The sequence below is a fragment of the Mirounga angustirostris genome, unplaced genomic scaffold (genome assembly GCF_029215605.1).
Source record: "Mirounga angustirostris isolate CCGP_5_RB_7025 unplaced genomic scaffold, mMirAng1.0.hap1 SCAF_15, whole genome shotgun sequence".
In the NCBI taxonomy this organism is placed as follows: Eukaryota; Metazoa; Chordata; class Mammalia; order Carnivora; family Phocidae; genus Mirounga; species Mirounga angustirostris.
The window spans coordinates 40,229,402-40,246,910 of NW_026991723.1; the positions used below are offsets into that span (position 1 = coordinate 40,229,402).

At 35.7% G+C, this 17,509-nt stretch overlaps 1 protein-coding gene across 8 annotated transcripts in view; it reads right to left on the reverse strand.

Moving 5' to 3' along the window:
* Positions 1-17,509, reverse strand: part of NFIB (nuclear factor I B) — a 235,261-nt gene that overhangs the window by 6,769 nt on the left and 210,983 nt on the right. For 4 of the 8 annotated variants that reach the window (XM_045882420.3, XM_045882418.3, XM_045882417.3 and 1 more), the window contains one exon: positions 13,487-13,575. The exons of the other annotated variants lie outside the window; for them this stretch is intronic. In XM_045882420.3, the coding sequence (XP_045738376.1) occupies positions 13,487-13,575 (89 nt within the window). The remainder of the gene's footprint in view (positions 1-13,486; positions 13,576-17,509) is intronic. 8 annotated transcript variants of the gene reach the window in all.

The window sequence follows — 17,509 nt, forward strand, 5'->3', positions numbered from 1 at the left end:
TACTACAACTTTTTTCCATATTACAGTTTCATATGAGATTACTGTGCTAATTATAAATATTATAGGTACATACACTGCATGGTCTATTTCTTTCATGGAAGGTAAGGCTAATGGTGAGGCAGGAGAAATTCAAGTTGGGCTTACACACAACTGTTGAACTCTGATTGGGCGTATTCCTAAAATATCTGATCTACTTTGATGAAGGAAGGAAGGAAGGAAGAAAAGAAAGAGAAAGAAAGAAAGAAAGAAAGAAAGAAAGAAAGAAAGAAAGAAAGAAAGAAAGAAAGAAAGAAAGAAAGAAAGAAAGAAAGAAAGAAAGAAAGAAAGAAAAAGGAAAAAGAAAGCAGCAAATCCACAATGGTTTGCCAGTTACACTCTGATCCTGCTTTACTTTCAATTCATAAGCAATTCAGTGATAAGATGGGTTTCAGTGTTTCACCTGCTTATTGACTGAATACAACTGAAAGCTGTCATGAAAGATTTTCCTTTTTCCTCACGATAAGAGAAAAATACATTTTTAAAGAAGGCCAGTACATAATATGTCATTTGCAATGCTGGCATCAGAGGCCTGGACACTCCCTGTCCCCGCCATCAGTTGTTCTGTGTCTGGAGAGCTGGGAGGGGTGGGTGGGAGGGAGGGGCGCTGGAGGGAGCAAGAGGGCCAAATTTTTGTCCCCCTCCAACCAACTCTCCTTTCACCTCTGTGGCATCTGGGGCTGTTTAAAAAAACTTGAGGAACAGCTCTCTCATTGCTACCATTACTCATTGTAATCTCTCATTAAACAAGTTATCATCTGGAGGAAAATAACCTGAGATCTGCAGATCACAAAACAACCCTGCACACCATACATTTTGACAGGATACCTAATCAGACCATTGTCTGTTTCAACACTCCACTCAGAACGAATGTCAGCTAATTAATAGCTGCATAAATCATCACGAACCAAGAAAACATCAAACTGGTAATTCCATAGCCTGTTTTGTCATGGCCTGACTTGGAGACATCATTTCAATGTTTTAAATTTAATGTAGTATCCTTTACTTTTGAAACCATGAGGTGAGATGGATACTATTATTGTAGATATCAACCTAGACAATCTCATTTTTTCATACATGAAGACCAAAGGTACAAAAAACCTTTATGGGAGATTAACTTGAAGAACAACTTTGTAAACAAACAAACAAAAAGCCTGGGTTAAAAAAAGAACCTGATATATATATATATACACACATATATGTATATATATACACATATATATATACCTATATATAACTTCTTTTACTCTGGTGATATCTCCACACAAAATGTGTCTTATTAGTACATGTCTAAGTGCATATTTCTGAGTTGATAATTCAATGGAAAAATTTCACGCTGGAGGGATTTTATGATTAGACTCTGAGCTCCACGATAGCAAAGTCCAGCTCTCTTTTTGCTCTCCATCTAATATAATACCAGCACAGGATGGATGTTCAATAAATTTTTGGATACACAAACAAATCACTTAAGTGTTCCCAATCCCATACAACTCTGTATTTTTAAAAAATGGGGTTCATAATCATCACGTATGTCCACAAATACCTTGTGATTTGGCCCCCTATAAAAAGAAAATTGGCATCTCTGAGCTTAAAATTATAGACGTTTGGTATTAACAAAAATTAAAGATGGAGGAATAATTGAATAAGAGTTCGAACGAGGAATAATTCAAAATAAAAAGGTATGTCCTCATTATCTGTTTAAAAGTCATAATTCTCAAGAATTAGAATAGTTGTTACTGAAACCTTTTCAGGAGACTTAATTATTTTCACATATTTCTCTCTTCCCACACACATCTCTGTTTCTGTGCTTTGCATGATTGACTGGGAGAAAATGTTACACGATCCATCATGAAAGCTATTTTCCCCTCGCCCGCACGTTCACGGCGCTCTGTTACGCAGGACTATGAGAGTAGTTATTACTTCATAGCATAGTCACCTGTAGCTGTGATTATCTTAGCGACTGAAAGGTAAGCTCCATAAAGAAAATGACCGTCTTGTCAATTCCCTGTAGAGTCTGGCTATAGCTAATGCTAATTACTTCTTAGCTAATAAAATAAATTACAAAAACAGGTATCCATTATTTTTAACCCAAAATGGGAAGCATGTATGAAAAACAGAAAGACTAGCTCAAACTGATGATCCCTGACAGTAAAAGACAGTGTCAACAACCAGCAAATCACTTTGCAAAAGCGAGTCCCAAATTCAATGGGCTCTGGAAAGTCATTTAGAGATTGCATTCTTTAGGAAAATAAAGTATATTTTAACGATTGAAAATAGATGTGAGTCTTTGAATGGAGAAGTCTCTCTAACTGATGGCAGAAAAGACAAGAATTTGGGGTTTATTTTGCAATAGCTTTCTTATGTGGCTCTAAAAAGAGACGTGTATTCTTCTTTGGAAAATGCTCAATAAAACCAAATTGACGCTAGCAACTAACAGGACTCTTGCTGCAGAATATCTAACAAATTCAATTTAGATGTTTACTTAAACTTTTCAAACCTCCCATCCTACATTATGACCATGTCAAAATTGCAGTGTGCAATATATTTGTCAATACTGTTTATGAACCTTTGGGGGGAAATAAATCTCAAACATTAACACTAGGCAGACCTCATATATGAGTTTTACAAGTCTCTTATTGCCAATTTATAGGTTAGGTTCAGAACTATAAGGCACAGACATTTCTTAGAGAGCTTTTTGGTAGTCTCATTGAAAAGAATCTGGTAAAACAAATTCAAAGATTATGATACCAATGTAAAAAAGAGTTTAATCAAACAAAATAACCTATATCATTTCACCTCAAAAAGAGAATGTCTCAAACTGCATAGTTTTTCAGGTAACTGTGCTTTTTACATATATAACTCCCTCTATATAAAATCAATACTGCTGATCACCAGTATGGGTAAAATAAACACACATATTCATACTTATCTCCACATACAAAACTAGTTATATGTGAAGTGTTTAATAGTCTTAATTCATAATGGAGTGAGAATTATCCTTTGTCCAATCCAATAATCTGTGCCTCTATGTATTAAGAGATGTGCGAACATAACTGAAAGATCTCAAAATATTCAAGGTCAAGTTAAGCTACTTCAGCAATAGATCTTCAAACATGCACAGACTTTGCTTTCATTCCATTCTCCATTGCCAAATCACATTTTCTTTAGGCAAACAGAAGATAAGCATGACTAAAAGTTGAAAGCACATCTTTAGAAACTATATATAGGTTATACCATTAAAAAGGGAAAAGAATATAAAGTACTTTAAAAAACCAGGCACGAAAAAAGCAAAAAAGAAATTTTGAATATACCTTAACACAAAGAAGAATTCACCCTAACAACTTCTACTCTATGTATATAATGAGATATTTCCTTATACACAGAACAGATACAAGTTACATCAAAATTCTAAAAAATAAAATATCTGATACCATGGATACTATTTTCACATTATTCTCACCAAATGCATGATGCGGCTGCCCTCAAAAGGGAAGAAGCAAAGAAACAAATTATTCTGACCTTAAGATGCATTAATGGGAGGAGAGGGCCCATTTTATCCTAATCAGACTATTTCTGAAGCATTGTGTTGCTTCTAGGCATCACTCTTCAAGAGAAACAAACTCTATGACATTTCTTTGATGAAGAAACCCACCAAATCATGTCATTTGAGGAATAGCTGAAGGGAGACAGGGAAGATACAACAGTGGAGTTGGAAAGAAATATAGACTTGTTCTGTATAGTTCAGGTGGAAAGAATTAGCATAAAAGGAGAAAATTCCAGAAGAAAACCTGAGGCCCTACTACAAGAAAGATACCTTTCTGGGTGTTTTACATTTGCTCTTTCCCTTGATTTTCTCAATGAACTCTTGAAATTGCCATTATCCCCATTGCACAGATGAGAAAATTGAGGTTTAAACTTGCCCCAAGTTACCCACCTAGACCTCAGATATGAATCAGCTCTGATTCCCACGGCCATTTAACTATATTATACTATATCAAACTATATTATACTGCTTCCCTGGGAGGTCAGACGTCCACCTAGATTAGAAAGAACTTTTGAACAGAGTTCTTGAAGGCAATATTTTCTTCAGGAGACAGTGCATTTCCGATGCCCCACACAGCTGGATCATAACCTAAATAATGGTGCGGGAGACTTGTGCACAGAATACGTGGTTGATCTGGGTGATCAAGCAACTCTGAAATTCAATATATATCCTCTGAAAACAAATCTAGTTGAAGGTGTATTAGAGTGACCTTATGGTGAGGATTACGGGGTAAAAAGATACCCACTTCTTCCTTTTAAAGGAAGGATATATTTCATATCCTTGGATAAACTGTATAAAGTAGTTGGTGTCTGCACCTACAAGTAGTAAATAGACTCTGTGTCATTCAGTGAAAGAGAAAATTGCTCCGGACAAGTCAACATTTGATGGTTGTGCTTTCTTTTTGCAAGACTGTGTCTTCTAGGCCAGACGGATTGGACCCTTGGCTTTTACCTCAGTAACCACCCAAGAACCACAGAGTGCCAAATAAACATATATGGAGTAATAAGTTGAGTAAGAAACGAAACAAAGTCAAAGACTTCACTCCAACTATGTCTTGAAATAAGAGCTATTTGAAGAATGGCAAAATTCATTTATTACTGGTCTGCGTTTATCTGATAATGGGTTGGGTCACCCATTTGTCAAGCATTTTATAAAATGTGAAAGTATCCAGCTCACTAATACTTTTTAGGGGAGTAATAATATTGCCCATTCAGATTTCACATACTGATTGAATCATAAGTACCATATTTACCTCAAAGGTAGTAAGTACTCTTTCAAGAAGCTTAACAAAAATATTATAGGAATAAAGCACAAAGAATTTTATATATTCAGGAATACCTCAACTCTGCTAGGAGCTACATTACTTATAGACAGCAATAAAAATAAGCAATGGCCCCAGAAAGCATGGAAAATAAATAAAATAAAGACCTTAACTGAGAAGAAGGATTTACCTTTCATTCTTTTGCACCTGTTTTAAATATCCCCAAGAAAAGTTTTTTACTTCCTTAGCTAAATACTCCTAATTTTATTGCTACAATAATTAACACACAGGTATTAGTATCTGTCCCAAAATGCACAATAAGCAATTTCCCCTATTAATAGCTAAAATCTACCTGGAAAAACCAATCAAGGGCAGGTTAATTAAGTATTAATTAAGCCATGCTGTCCTGGATTGTGTATGTATGCATTTGGACTGGCTGCTTACTTTGACATAATGCAAATGCTATAGACGGTGTCTTGGGAAAATATGCTGGCTCAGTTGAAGGAATATATGGGTGATATTTAAGTACCTATACATTTAAGAATTATTTTATGTTGGGGGCACCTGGCTGGCTCGGTGGGTAGAGTATGGGACTCTTGATCTTGGGGTCATGAGTTCAAGCCCTATGTGGAGCATAGAGCTTACTTAAAAAAAAAAAAAGTTGTGAAAATTATTATATGTTATTATATTATATGTTATTATATAATAAGAATATATTTAAGAATTCATTAATGTATTAGAACAAAAAATGGGATGTCATAAATATACTCGTTGCTAGTATGGTGTGCATTATTTGCCAGGTACTGTTTTATGAATTTTCCATCCTCATGGTGAATCTATGAGAAAAGTACCAGTTTCATTCTGATCTTACAGATGAGGGAACTGGAGTAGGAAGTTAAGTGCTTTGCCCAAGTCATGTTGCTATTACATCATAGAAGCCAGGATGTGAACTCTAGCAGTATGGTTCTAGGATCTACATTTTTACCCACTAGGCTTTACCTCATCTCCCTCTTTTGTGAAACACACTTAACTTTTATCACTGGACAAGAATTTCTATTATCCTTAAATTATAGAAGAGATGCTATGAATTAAGGTCCAAATCATGCAGACACACTGAGACTCCCAGAGAAGTATAACTCTTGAGCCCAAATCTCAACACAAATAACTGTATCTTATTTATCCAATTCCAGATTCTTTTCAGCTGAATACAGTATTTGCCTTTGATTATGTAGGTACAGATGTGGCTGTATGTCAGTAACTTGCTCATTGAGTTCCACTGCAGATGATGCCACACTAGAAGTGAAATATACAAAGTGCTTTACACCAGTCTTAGATTTCTTCGACTTATTTCCCCCCCCCTTTTAAGGATCATTATTGCTATCTGAATGATCTTATTTGCATGCAAGATGATTTCTAGTGATTATTACTATTTGTAATAATCTGTATCAGAAAGCTCCCTGGCCAGCTCTTACCTGAACTGCAAAGTATTCTTGTGGGCTCTCTGGGAAACACCAAATATCATAAACTGCAGGTGGCTTGTGGAATTATTCTAATTGCAAGCAATAGCACTTCGTAGTAATGAAAAAGAAACGTATTTGTTTCTTAACTAAGTAGGTAAATAGCCTTCTTTATTGCTACTCCTTGGGGACCAACGATTTTGGAAATAACATATCAAAACGGTAGGCCATCAAAGCTCATTAATTTATATTCAATTGTTTCAGATGTGTTTCCGTTATTGGAGCATGCTGGATTGACTATTAACCTTACCATGCATGAGTATTAGCATTTCCTAAGTAAAATAATGACTTCTGCCAGCGAATATGTTATCTAGTGAAGAGCACAGGGCAAGAAGAGCCCTTATGTTTGGACCACTGCAGCTAAAGATAAAATGTGCTCATTATAGTTACCATATTCTTTAAGTAAAATCCTAGAAGACGCTTCAACAAGGCAACCTATATACTTCAAAGTAGTAAGAATGTATTTCCTTAAAATGTTTACTTTAGACATAAGAAAAATACAATTCCCCTAAACAGGCCAAGTTAAGGAGATTTTTTTTTTAATTATGTTTGCTATTTTTCATGTTTTAGAACTGAAAATGAAAGACAGAGAATTACTACAAAGATGGCTAATTGTAAATAAATTACAGTACACACATGCATACATATGTAACGACTTATGTAGCTGTGGGAGGTTTCAGCCAATTAAAAAATATAGCATCATCAGGCTCACAGTAATTATTTGATCTCCTCCCACAGACTGTACCACAGCCGAGAACCCTACATGTGGGTTTCCATCCTTTCTCTAGTCTGTATTCCCCTCTATCCCTGGGTTCCTTTCAATGCTATTGTTACAAGTACTACTGCTCCCCTTATTAGCATATGTGAGTCTTCAACAGCAGACAAAATTCTCCACAAAAATAGTGCTCCCATATAGTGCCTTTCACTAGAGAAAATCACCCAAGGCATACTAAGTTAAAAAGAAATGTAAGTTTTATACAAAAGCAAAAAGCGATTCTTTCCCAAGTGATTTTCATTTAAAAGCAAAAATCAGCGTTCATTTGTAATGTACAAAATTGTACGATTTCACCTCTAAATAACAGAACTTATTTGTATCCGAATTCCGAATCATAAAATCACAAGTGATTAGGGAACTGAACACAGTTTTAAAGCATGCCTGCTAATATAGGTGCAGAAAGAATCACATGTGCAAAAGGAAAAAAAAAACACACACAAAAAAAACAAAAGACCCTCCTTCACGTAAAACGAGAATTAACAAAGGAGAGAATAATTGTAACTTTCAACAGTTGGCGAGTATTCAAAATTCGTGTTCTGCAATTTCTTGAACTCAAACAGGCTTTCCTGCCTTTTCTTTTTTCTCATGTTTATGAGTACATTTACTCATTCCTGTGCTCTGTTATCTAAGTAAATATGGCTAAAAATTCACGGCCTACCTACTCACAGCCCTGCAAACAGGAAAATCAAAAAGGTCACTTAATAAAAGGGGCGTTGGCTGCTGAGGGCGCGGATTTCTCGCGGACGTAATACATATGTAAATATGGCGCTTTACGTAAAACATCTTCAAATAAAGTAGGTGTTTAATGTGCGTCTTTCATTGCAAAGGGTTAATCAGCAAGGTTTACGTTTGGGAATTTTCTGAACCATGCTCCTCCCTCTCCCGTAGCGCAGCCAAAAATCATCTGACAGGAAACATAAGATTAAGTTTGTCCTACCTAAGCGAACAAAGAGTGCTCTGAACAGGCCACCGGTTTACTGCAGAGCGGGAACTTTTCTAATCCTGCTGGAATCTGCAGTGCTGCTCAGAAAATATCACGGAAAAAGTTTTCTTTCCTCTAACATCTTGTCTCTGGATCATCTCATTTTGGTCACACTGCAGATCCTGCTGCTTCTCCCATAAAGGTTAACTTAAAGCTCCAAACATAATCATGTGGAAAATGGACATTATTGATTCCTATGGTCCATTGTTCCCCTATCCTAAGTCCCTGAAGTTCAAGTTCAATCTGGAATTACATCATGTCTGGTTTCTCCTGGTTACCAGACGGCTTGAGACGTGACCACAGCTACAGAAAAAACAAACAGCCTTCTTCACGCTTCAGCTCCCCTATCGATTCAAACGTAAACTTTTTTCTTTCTCTCAAGTATGCTTCAAGTATGGAGCATGGTTAATTTAGAGATTAGGTTCCAAATTAGATTATCTAATGGCATCTTAATGGATTGCTGACCCATTTCCTGTGGGATGGCAGCATGCAAGTCTGGCTGGAATACAATTAATTTCTTAGGAAGTGTTCTGAAGAGTTTCCTAGATAAAAAGGAAATGTTCTGTTGTGCAAATCTTTCTTTATAAATGGAGAAAGTTAGGCAAAACTACAGCAAATCCCAGTGTATTTTTCAACAGCCAGATCACTGATACTGTGTGTGAACACTATATCAAGACTGTTTTTGAGAACGTGCCATTTTTTATTTCAGAACAGGTGCAAATGATTTTCTGATGGGAATGGAGCAGTTCTTTTAGAAAGAATACTCCGATGCAAAGAACAACACTAGTCAGTAACCCCACTACCAAACAACGGACATGTGAATTTTTGGCTTCTGCAATTCTCCTCCTCCTCAAACCAAAGATGCTTCCATTCATCTACCTTATCAGCATTTCTATCATAGTCCCAGAGTGGTGCTAGGGGCCCAGAATGGTGAGTAAGAAGTTGAACATTTTGAACACACTTTTGAGCTGACAGCTGAAAAGGAAATTCAGCACTCTGAGAATAAAGCTCCCCCCAGGAACTCCAGGAACAACCCAGCTGTTGTCAAGATAACAAACTGAAAGCAGGAAATGCTAACCTAGTGAATTTGTAGGGATGCTCTAAGTGTAATGTTGAAAGAAGAGTTAACTCTTGATACTTCCTAAGGACAGGAAACATACTGTCCTTACCATACATGTGCCCTATGTCTAGGTATGTGTGTAGACACACGCACATACATGTGTATACCCACATTTATGCACGCGCATCCGCACACGCGTGTGTATACATCATATATGTATTTGCATACAAACATGGTTTGCAACCCAATATCGAAGATTATTTTTGTTTAAAGGACGTATATTTTACAAAGAACGGTTTATGGACAAAGCAACGGAGATGGTAAATGGTTGAGGACAGCGTTATGCAAATAGGGTTCTATGTATGGAATGAATGCTCTTACTCCTTCCTTTTTGCCCTCTCTCTCCTGACCAACCAGATCCAAATAATCTTTACTGGCTGCTACATTTCTCCTAGGAAATCAAGCGACTCTTTAGAATTGCAGTAATAAACGACAATTTCTTACAAAAACACGTGTAAAGTAACTACAGAATGAAGTATTCAACTCAGAGAAAGGAACTGCTAACACATGTAACATGGAAAGTACCTGATAAAAGTCTCTTTGGTGCCATTCAATTATGGCATCAGCAGAGACACAAAAATCCTTCCAATTATTTCAGTGGAATCTTCATTTATTCATTATTTCAGAGGCTGAGCAAATGGTTTGTGTAAACATATCCTTCAGTAACACGCGCATGTTTATTTTAGCCATCTGAAGGCTTCTTCTATGTTTATATAAGCCATCAGACACATACAGCCACTCACTTGTGGCTTTGCTTCTCTTGAAAGGGTGAAGGCAGAGAAGAGGGAATGAAACAATAAATCCAGTTGCTCTTTTGCATAAAGCACCTCCTCCAATGTTTTAAAATAACTAATGTTTATATTATTCTTGGATTGTCCTTCGGCTTTCTTTTTCATTCAATTATATTGCTCTTTCATACTTGATAGTACAAGCCATGTTCAGGCTATAGTTTCAAAAAAAGAAAGCCAGTCAGGGAGTTAACTGCTATGTTTGTTTATACCTACATAACTCACATATGCCGCAGTGTAATTTGTCCACATCGGAGGACAAAGCGCAGACGCAACAGAACAGCGTCAGCAACTCATCACCTATTACCCTCCCCGGAGCTGAGCCCCTCCTGACTCAAGAAATGAGCCCTTCCCCAACGCATTTCACTCTGGGTTAACTGCAGTAACCTTTGGGTTGGACAGAAAAACTCACGTTTTCAAGGTGCAAGCAAAACACACACACACACACACACACAGGGCTCACAAAATTCTAAGGTCAAAACAACAAAACACCTTCAGGGTTGCAACCTAAATAAGTCTGTGAAAACTTTCCGATGGAGTCAGCCGCGGTTCCTAAGGGACTGTTTCTCCGCTGGAGTGGGGGCGGGGCCGAGGGGGAGGGGGATGGAGGAAATCTTCCAGCTTTGATTACAGTAGCCCAGCTCCACAGGCACTGCCGTTTCCAGTCCTGCCCAAGGTGCTGCTTGTGACATGGAAACACGTCTACAGGAGGATGGGCTTAAAGCAGAAAGGGAGGCTACCACGGACAAGGGATTGTACTAAGAAAGAAATGGCAACAAACAACAATCAAAACAAAATAAAACGAAGCAAAGCCAAAACACAGAGCAAAACCCAAACACCTTCTTAGCTTTGCCCTTTTCTACTACGAAGTCTCCAGGGATTGCCTTTTGTTGAAAACAAAAAGCAACAACCACCACAAAAATAGCCCGATAGTTTCTTTATTATTCCATTATGACAAAGGCAGATTATTTAATTCTCTGGTTGAAGGGCTCTACATTGCTCAGATATTTTCAATTTAATCAGATAATTTTAAAGCTGCAGCAGTGCCCTGATGATTTTAGATGTCTGTTGTCTGCCTTAAAAGTAGTAGTATTGCAGAAGTTTATGATTTCCTTTTTCAGTATCTTTTCTAGAAAAAAAAAGCACACGAAGCTTCATAAATAAGCACAGAGCACAAACTATAAACCACGAATATGTTATGAATATGCTGTGCCACTGACATGGCCTATCTGTATTATCAGATATGGACTCTACTATTAGGGTCCTATTAAAAAAAATTGCTGTCTTGTTTGAGCATATTTATTGTAAACTGCAGGATACTTAGGTTTTCAGAACTGTGAGCACCTGTATCAGTCACCCAGCATTTGGGACAGCCTGCCACAGAGATTCAATAAACACCTGCTGAATGCATGAATGTGATGGCCACCATGATCAATGACGTGCCTTCTGAATCATGATAAAAAGGGAATAAACCCAGAAGCTACCTTTATAAAACCTTTTGAAGTATTAAGGCCATTCTCTATATCCCATTATCTATTAATCAAAAAAGTGTTACTATCTTTGAGAGGGGAAGAAAAAAAATCTTAACAAAATGAGTTCTGAGTTTCTTTCCAACTCCTTCTAACCTGAAGCTTGTTACCACACCAATTTTTTCAACAAGAGGGAATTTTGTAACATGAGCAATGCTCTCCAAAGAACTAGGTTTAGTCATCATATTAATTCACTCAGATCCATGTGTTCTGTGGTGATTCATTGTCCACTCACCTTTTCGCTTTCGGGGATATCAACTTTTGATTCAAAAAATGACTAGGAACTGGGTGCAGTCATATTTCAAATCACCAATAACTTATATCTTTATTTGGCTTTAATGTTCTTTATAGAGGTGCTAGCCTACTTTAGAGAAGTAAATGTCAATCGACAATCCACAGATTTAGAAGTTCACACAGCCGTAGCCACATTTAAAAACATGAGTAGACTTCATCTGATTTGCAATTCTTATCAATACGGTAAGGTTTATACGCAGCCAGAGTCCCTTTTGCTGACTGACAGAGAGAACATGGACTATCAGGAAGTTATTTAATCAAATAAATCCAAACATGGTGTTATCAAATCGATTAAATTAACTTAAAAATAATTAAGACCACTCAAATAAGACATTTTCATTGGATTTAATTCATAATCTTATTAAGACTATTTAAATAAGATGCTTTCCTTGTGCTTATTTTCTTTTTTATAAGCCTATGTTGTATTTTTTTCCAAATGGAGGAATTATATAAAATTCTTGGGGAAAAAATTAAAATATGTAAAAATGTATACATTTTAAAGTGGATGCTATACCGATCTTTAAAAAGAGGAAAAGTCCTATCGTATTCGTTTTAGGAAGAGTATTAATAAAAACTCATGAAATTTTTAAATGGACTCCAAATAATTTTCACCTGAGTAAAATTGGACATTTTGTTAATCGAATTCTTTTAAACTCTACTTTTCAACAGTTTCTATCAAGTAAAATGGAGATGGGCAACATGTTTACAACTGATATCAGAGTATGTACTTTTAACACAGGCATTACAATTATAGCAAGGCTGGAAAATTATGTTGGCTCTACTTTTGGTGAACTCCTTATGGGATTACCTCACTCTTTTCTATAAATTATTATCTCTTATTACATACGATTATGCCATGAATTTTAATTATTTAACTTGTCAATTTGACACAATTTGTTCTTTATTAAAATAATACATAAGCTGATTTAGCACAACTAACTTTCCAAAACCAATACATGAGACAATATCAAACTAGTTTTGAAAATGAAGTTTTAGAATAATTTTCTCAGCCAACCAAATAAATTCAGTTCTCGATTCAATCAACAAACAGAGGTTAAAACTTTATTTCAACCAAATTCCTTCTTTAGCTATTGATTTCAACAATCTTCTGACTCCAGAATTAATGAGTGCTGCTAGTAACAGTTTAATTGATTAACTGGAAAATCTTCTTCTAGCTTTTCCCTTCTGACAGGGGAAAAAGCGAACAGTAAAATGGTTCAAAGTTAGCAGTAGAGGAAAGAGCTGAAGTGAGAAGAGTCTATAATGCGAAAAAACCAATGCTTTATTCAACCTCAATTGGCTGAAAAATCTTCCCTAGAACTATGATTTCATTTTTCAGGTCCTAAGATCTAAGTGTCAAATCTTCTCCCCGCTCCCCCCCCCCCAACTTATAAACTGTTGAAAACATTTGACAGCACTTAGAAATTCCAATGATCACTTAGCATATGCTACAGTCCCAAATTAATTTGAAGTTGCATTTACATCAGAAAGCAAGGAGGAGGGGAGGGAAGGAGGGATGGTAAAGCCAAAACAACTAAATTTTTAACATATACTTTCTGTAAAGCTAGTTAAAAACAAAACACTATAGCTCAGGTAATTTTTAGGTGTAAGTGTAGGGTTGGAAATAATTAAAATGTTACCTTTGCCAAGTAATTCCCAATGTATCCTCACTGGTACTGGGGTATAAATGCCTGCCGTTTTGATTCATGGTCCAGTCACAAATCCTCAGCTGTCAATTGAAACCTAGCAGTCAGATATGGATCGAGCAGTACTACAGTTTTTAGTATTTAAATGAACACATGCAAACTAGTATTGTACATGGCATTAACCTTACTTTCCCAAGAGGCAACTTAAAGAAAAAAAAAAAAAAAGCAAAAGAAAAACCTTACTCTGCAAAGCAAAACTTCCTAGACTTTTTTTTTTTTTAGAAAAACCTACTGCAATATGCTTCTCTATTAAGTAAAGCATACAAGAGAAACGAGTGCTTAGAACATCACAATTAGCCATTATTAGAGTACAAATCGAGCTGAAATAAAAGCAAACGTTAATATTCAATAGAGAGATATATTTTAGGAAGAACATAAAAAAAGCTTTTTTTATGCAACATACCAAATCATCTGCACGGAGTAAAATAATCAATAACTTTAAGCATGCAGTTTGCAAAACACAGGAGACATGCAGTTTAGAGGAGTAAAGACCCCATCTCTACGTCCCCCCTAGCTTACGTTTAGAAGCATCAAGGCACTCTGTTTTAGATGTTTCCTAATTTTGTTTTAGCCAAAGAGGCACCGTTTAGGAAGAGTTGATAAGAATTTCTATTTTCGTTTTTAAACTCCGAGTAATGGTATTTAAAATACTTTACCCATCTGAATAGAGCGAGGAATGCTCGGAGTACAAGCTGAAACAAATTCTTCCCAGATCTCGGAGTCATCAGCTCTGCCCTTTGGAAGAGGGTTCGAGTAACCCTATCCAGCTCTGTTTGGCTCACAGCTGCCCTACAGTGCTAGCAGATTTATTGAAAAGATATATTGCTTATTTTTATGCTTAAGAAACTAAACTTATCTGGCTCTGGGGGGGGGGACACCCCACTAGAAGATCATAGTTTTTAATTGTTAGATAGCCATGCTGTAAATGAACTGCATCTCGCATTGTAAAGTTGACTTACAGCAATCCACTGAACCCTGTTTGCTGCTTTTCAGTGAGGATTTCTACAAGATGATGATTGCAGCCAAAGTGCCTTTAAACTGATGATAAATTATTGTAATCCTTTCTGATAATGTTATGGCTAAAAAAAAATTGGCTATTAAGAACCTTTACCTTTCCTGTTAGAACAATGAGTTTCTACACATTCTAAGTAACAGTGATTCTGGAGTTTTAGAATAATCGTTTTGCACACTTTTCTACAGATCTATGAGTCTCCAAAAATACCACCTCAAAATTTCCAAAACATGTGTTTTCATTATATTGATATTTTAGTTGAAAGTAGTTTTATAAAGAACTGAAAAAATTCCCTTAAGGTAGGTCGGCAGATAGGTAAGTAGGTAGGTAGGCAGATAGATAGACAGATTGATAGATAGACTGATAGATGGCCAGATAAATAGATTGATAGATACATAGATTCTTCTCAGAATGTATTCATAAAGAAGCTATAAACCAGTAAAAAAATTAAATTGGAATGAAAAATATTCTTAAAATGGACCATCATACTTGCATGATGGAGAAAATGTATACTTGCTTAGTTTTAAAATCAAACAGATCACAAACTTTATGGCGAGATTTTTGTCAAGTTCTCCAAATGGATCATCTAATCAGTAATGCAATGTGATGGGGCAACCTGAACTTGTTTTTTTACAGCAACAGTAAGCCAATTGTCTATTTCAAAATATGGTTTTTAAAAGCAGTACTATGAAAATAAGCTAAAAACAGTTAAAAAAAAACAAACAAAAACGAGCTTGTGTAAAGATGACCTTAGGGGCAACTTACTGATTCTGCTCTAGTCAATGAAAATCCTAGTTTTCGGTCAATTAAATATTCTCAAGAATGGAGGTGTCTCTTCAGGCACAGCTCCTGATAATTCTGCTAAATTCAGGTTAGTTTCTGTGGGGCTCTCAGCTTAGATTGGACAAGTGTTCAGAAAAAGATGCTTTCACAAAACCATGTGAACCTAAATATTACTCGCTGATGAACTGACTTGTCTCACAAGCAATTACAGGAACCCTATGTCTCCTTGAAAGGAAGCATTTGTAAACTGCTTAGTTTTTTGTTGTTCACATTGCTCATGTTACATTTATTTGTTTGTTTACCATCCTAAAATATGTCAGGTGGGCTACCTTTGGCCACATATGTAACATTTAAAATCAATGTATTTTTGGGCTTTTCTTTCCTAAGAGTAGTCCCAAAGGGGTTAAACCTGACTATAGCTATTCAATTTCACCCATACTTAAGATAAATTCAATAGGAATATTTTCTTTCAAACAGAAAATATGATGAAATACATACAAAATGATCACTGAATGTAGTAATTAGCAGTAATCTAGATGCCAAAGAAATTGGCAGGATATTAATCTGTATTGAGTTAATTTCCTCTCCATTACTGAAAATGAAAAATATAAATTATACTTACTTATTAGCTACCTAGATTGTGAGGTAGCATTTATCAACATTTCCAAAAATTTCTGAGGAGACAGGTTTATACATGCTTATTTGTTATAAGTAACTTAAGCCAAGTCATTTAAGCAAGAGTCTCTTCAGGTTTTTTGGTCTTACTTTATTAATTAACCTTCTTTTGCATAAAACATCTTTGAATTAATAAACCTCCTAGTAAAGTAAAATTTTAAAGGTGATGGTGTGGTAGGGGAAACAAATAATTAAAATAGAAATCACCTCTTCACTAAAGATTTCCATGACATTATTCCTAATAAGTTCAATTACGAAGACTGACAAAGATAGTTCTGACTCAGCAAATTTTGAATAGATTCTAGGTGATAAAAGGTTAATACTAGGTGTATTAAAGCTTCCTTTTGGGGCATGTTAAATGTTCTTAGTATTAACATAAGTCAGTATCCCCAACAACGAAAACTTTTTACATTATGCTCTAAATAAATTTAAAATAATAGGTGATAATGTGATTTGAAGTTGGCATGATGATTTCTCAGTTTCCGTCCTGTGAGACAGGCAGCGTCACATACTTTAGCTATCAATTCTTTTTAAATTAAATTTTAAAACTTTAAGTGGTACCTAAGCTTCAGTAACACTGTAATGGCTTTTCCAAGTATTTTCCCTCAAAAATTAGGAAATTACTTGCTTTCTCCAATGTAATCAAACTTAAAACTCTAGGTACTGATTAATTTAGAAATTTAGTTTATTAAAGTTGTCTGTTAGATTGGAGATGGATAGCAATTCTTATTTTTGTGACAATATAGAGTCTTTGATAGACCTGAGCATATGTATATCCTTATAGAAATGCACACTCACATAAATAATTTTAATTCTTTAATTTATATGCATCTATCAATATGAAATTAGAGTATCTAGAAAATTAAGGTAAAATTTATATTAAAACAATTATATATAATTCCAAAAGCAAGTGGAAGGTGAGGTAAAGAAGCAAGATTCTCCTCCAGAAAAGCTATGAGTAAAGGGTTAAGGTGGAAATAGTCCAAACTAAGAAAGAAGTGAAGGTTAAGTTTTCACTGCATATGTTCTTAGGATGGAGTTCTTTAAAGTCTCTGGGATGAGAACATTGTTCCTTGCCTACAAGGATGGATCCAACCAGTTTTCCTCAAAAATCTACATAGGAAAAAAAAAATCTACATAAGGGAAAACACCTAAGATTTGGATCATTAGCTTTTCCTACACTACACTCACATAGTCATGTAGGTAGCTGACAGCCATAAAGAATCAATATTGCTTGTGATTTCAGAGTTAAGATTTTGTTTATTCAAATGAGGGCCCTCCATTGTTGTTAACAGGGGCTTTTGTTAAATGCTTAGCAATTAGCTTTGGGAACAAAGGAAAGAAGGTAAGCAAAATGTTCTATTTTGCTAGACTCAGCAAACAGGCCGATGAACTAACAGTCCCTCATGATGACAACAGCTCTCAGTTGAACCAATAAACCATTAAACTGTAAACAGAATAATCAACACAGGCAAATTTACCTTCTC